Genomic DNA, 4,475 nt, shown 5'->3' on the forward strand with positions numbered 1-4,475 from the left:
TATATGATTTCTATTAGTTGGATTATAACTATTAGTTAAGGAGATTTTGAATTTTTGTGAAGCAGCTTGTGTTAGTTTACAAAAAATGGATCATAATACATTTCGTGTGTCAATGAAGCATTGCTTTTTTTGTGAAAATACTGTTGTATTTTGGCTCATGGAAATCCCCCCTTGAAAAGATATTTGCTAAGCTTAAAGAGGCGAAAGCTCTGGGCAAAGTGTGTGCCTCGCAAGTTCATAATCCAACAAACACAGCGAATAACTGATTCTGAGAAGTGTTTGAGTACTCTTTAATCGTAATAAAACCGAATTTTTGCGTCGGTGTTTGACAATAGAAACATAGCTCCATCATTTCCCACTGAAGTCTAATCGACAGTTATTCTAGTGGACTGCACATGATGAACCGGTTCTCAGGCGTGGAAAGACGAAAAAGTCCGTTGGAAAGGTTATGACATCAGTTTTACTGAGCCAGTTATAATCTATTTCACTGCGTATTTGGTTGCAGTTCTTTTCTACTATTCCAAATACTTAGCAATTGTATTATTTTTGAGGAAGAATATGTTTAAAATTGTACGCATATATTCAAATGATTCCTACAAACATGAATTTTGAACAAATGCTTATGATTTGAAATATAAATTTTGTATTTATGAGTTTTATTAAATTTTGGTATAAAGAGGTAAAAGGTATCCTATGTCCTTACGCCGGTTCTAGGCTACCTCTCCACCAATTTTCAACCAAATCGGTTCAGCTGTTCTTGAGTTATAAATGATGTAACTAACACAACTTTCTTTTATTTAATATATAATAAAACAGGAAAATAGTGTTTTACAGTTCATACTTAGGTTATGCTTAGGCACTGAAAATGGGAGTGTTTGAATTATAAAATCAAACTGTTTGATTTGTAAGATCAAACTTTTGAACTCAAAAAATATTATTTATTCCTTACCTCTGGTGGGGGGAAATAAAATGACCTTCATTGAGTGAGAAATCTTTCATTCTGATTTTATTTAGAATTTTCACTTATTTATATACAATTTTAAGAACTATCTTAACTATCTTAATATATGTATATGTGTGTATGTTCATATGTACTATATGTAGCATATTGTTTATGCTACATGGTATGGTATTGTTTTCAAGTGCACATGTTGTGTGACCTTGGATTTGTTTTAATGTGAGTACATTTACAGACAGTTGCTACAATGTATTCTAAGAACCCATGGGTTATCATATGTAAACATCTTATCCTTTGTAATGTTTGTGTTATTGTCTGTTGAATGCTATTGTTTTGCATGACAATGCATTTTTAGTATGTGTTTATGTTTATGTGCATATATGTTCAATATATTTGAACATAGATATCTAATAATAGTAGACTGTATCAATAGTAAGATTTAATAATATATAAACGTTTTTAAATATAATGTTGTTGTCCGTCCTTTGGCAGCAACGAACATGTTCAATTTTGAACATTCTCCCGGGCGGCAAAAGTAACATTCAGTTTGTGATCGTGTCATGTTCGCCAACTAAGTGACGTTCACGATGACTATGCTCCTTTCTATGTTGAATTAATTTGCTCATCACTATTTCTGCAACTTCGTTACAACAGTATCCTGCTGACTTTTCTTTATCGCGTTGCTTATCCTTCTCCACTTCAGGTTTCTTTGATGCATTGTCTTTTGTATCAATAGTTTTACATTTGTCGTCTCTCGTCTTAGAAGTTGTGTATCGTATCTTCTTGTCTTCATATTTTTTTGTTGTATCCACATGTCTTCTGGCGACACTTCGACTGGCATCCGATGATGATGACATTGTTACGTAGCTATAACAACGTGTACCCGGAGTTCGGGTGTTGGTGACCACCTTGGCTCCGATAATTTTTCCATATTTAAAAAATATACCTTTCAGATCACTGGCTCTCGTTAATGAAGATAACCCGGATACCCAAAGATTACGTGAAGACGTTGTCAGCTTTCCAGTGGACGACGATTTACCTTTAATGTGTCGCTTCTTTTTTTGTACCTTGGTATTCTCCTCTTCACTGCATTTCTCTTTCGGTAATTGTTCTATGTGTTTGATTGGTAGACATGCCATCGGTTTCTTCTTCTTGGCCTTTGGATTTAGTACTGCATCTTCCACTGTCATACTTCTATCGTCAGCGTCTTTAATTGCCATTTCTACATTTTGCCTTTCATCAGGCGGTTCCAGATTCATTGTTGCATCTGTAACAAAACAACCATCTACCCTACTTCCTCCGAAGTGAGGACTCTCCCGGGGAATAAAGTACCTCTTAAAGTCTTCTCTTCCCGTGGTTGTTATAATCGCTTGTTCAAAATCATTATCCAAACCCTCAATTGCTTCTTTACTGATTGTACCCTCGTTCATTGAGGAGGTGCCCGCTTTAACCTCCTCTTTAGCTCTCTTCGTTTCTTCCAGGATCCATGGTCCTTGATTAGCTGTCGACCTGTTGCCAGCCACCACCAAGTCATGCTCCTCCGTTGTGTCAACAATTTCAACATCTCTTTCTTCTTTCGATATGTTATCAACGCAATAGTTCTCGAAGCGGATATCTTCTACGCACATCTTGCCAAAGGTAATGTCTTCTACGCGTAGCCTCTCATATGCAATTTCTTCGCGCAGTTTGCGAATGTCATCAACGCATTGCTTTTCGAAACGTATGTCTTCCGATATGTCATCAAGGAAATGAGTTTGAAAACGTATATCTTCTACGCGTAGCTCATATTTACTATTTTCCAAATTATCTTTTTGTGTCTTTAATTTTTTCAAAATGTAAGTGACACAAAAGAAAGATCTTCTATTTCAACAATAATATCAGGATTGTAGTAATAGGGTTGCAATTCGTGGAAATTTCGTTCCATATTGCTCCATAAATTCTTGAGACGTTTTTCGAAATGTTCGATGTCATGTACGACTCTAGAATTTATATTTATTTTTGCCTCTGCAATTGTAGATCGAATTCTTTCCGATCTTTTTTCAATTATACGCTCTATGAGGTCTATCATTTTATCCTCCTGGACTCGATTTGTATAATCTTCAGCTCTCCTTTGTAACATGTCCGCAGTGTTCGACATTTCAACTATTTTTTTAATGAACGGTTTTTATTCTTTAAAAAAATCGTTGGAGGTAATTGTTTTGGTCGCCTGGTTGACCTTGCTGTGCCTCGATTCACAGCCGCAGAATATTTTTTTAAATAACAGTTTATACACAGCGTTTAGTTTCGTACTAAAACGGCTTATGTGATTTTATAAATACGCGGGAATATGGACCCGTCTTACAATTTCTTTATTTATTTGCCTGTTTAAATAACAGGGCTTTTATATTGCCTATACATACATATATAATAGGACTTTTACATATAATATATTGCCTGTATTTTATTTATACAGGTCTTACAATTTTGGCTCGAGCTACAATCCGGCTCGAAGGACCAAATATTTAAATCTCAACAAAGCCTTTTTGTAAACCTTACCTCTGGTGGGGGGAATTCAAAACAATGTTTTGTTGAGTGAGAAATCTTTCATTCTGATTTTATTTAGAATTTTCACTTATTTATATACAATTTTAAGAACTATCTTAACTATCTTAATATATGTGTATGTGTGTATGTTCATATGTACTATATGTAGCATATTGTTTATGCTACATACATGGTATGGTATTGTTTTCAAGTGCACATGTTGTGTGACCTTGGATTTGTTTTAATGTGAGTACATTTACAGACAGTTGCTACAATGTATTCTAAGAACCCATGGGTTATCATATGTAAACATCTTATCCTTTGTAATGTTTGTGTTATTGTCTGTTGAATGCTATTGTTTTGCATGACAATGCATTTTTAGTATGTGTTTATGTTTATGTGCATGTATGTTCAATATATTTGAACATAGATATCTAATAATAGTGGACTGTATCAATAGTAAGATTTAATAATATATAAACGTTTTTAAATATAATGTTGTTGTCCGTCCTTTGGCAGCAACGAACATGTTCAATTTTGAACAGGGAGGCTTAAGCAATGCTTAAATAACAGCTGATTTTTGTTTTGAATTTGCTTTGAATTTTATTTATTTATTTATTTATTTAGTAAAGTTTATGAACAATGATTCTTACAGACTAATGAAAAACTAGGATGCATATTAGAATTCTAAAATAATTAAATTACAATAACATGAGTAGATAACTTAAACTAAAAAACAGAATTGAGGGTGTTAATGAAGGATACCCTAGAGTGAGAAAAATCAAGTAGAACTTTCTCGGAAATCGAGTTAAACTCCCGCATAGCCCTCTTGAGGGGAGCATATTCAGCAAAATGAGTACTTTCCTTTTTGTAATAAAATGGCAAACTGGATCTGAGACAACGCTGGGGAGTATTGAAGTTAAGTTTCCCTAATAAGTAGGGACAGTCAATTTCTCCGTAAATTATATTGTAGACAAATGAAAGGGAGAGAACG

At 34.1% G+C, this 4,475-nt stretch overlaps 1 protein-coding gene across 1 annotated transcript; it reads right to left on the reverse strand.

Moving 5' to 3' along the window:
• Window positions 1–1,500: 1,500 nt before the first annotated feature.
• Window positions 1,501–2,882, reverse strand: LOC120779570 (scaffold attachment factor B1-like). The gene is made up of 2 exons (XM_040111912.1): window positions 2,829–2,882; window positions 1,501–2,775 (listed from the first exon to the last, which is right to left on the reverse strand). Exons 1-2 carry the CDS (start codon window positions 2,880–2,882, stop codon window positions 1,501–1,503), a joined length of 1,329 nt encoding a protein of 442 aa, XP_039967846.1.
• Window positions 2,883–4,475: the final 1,593 nt, after the last annotated feature.

Source organism: Bactrocera tryoni, unplaced genomic scaffold (genome assembly GCF_016617805.1).
Source record: "Bactrocera tryoni isolate S06 unplaced genomic scaffold, CSIRO_BtryS06_freeze2 scaffold_11, whole genome shotgun sequence".
Classification (NCBI taxonomy): domain Eukaryota; kingdom Metazoa; phylum Arthropoda; class Insecta; order Diptera; family Tephritidae; genus Bactrocera; species Bactrocera tryoni.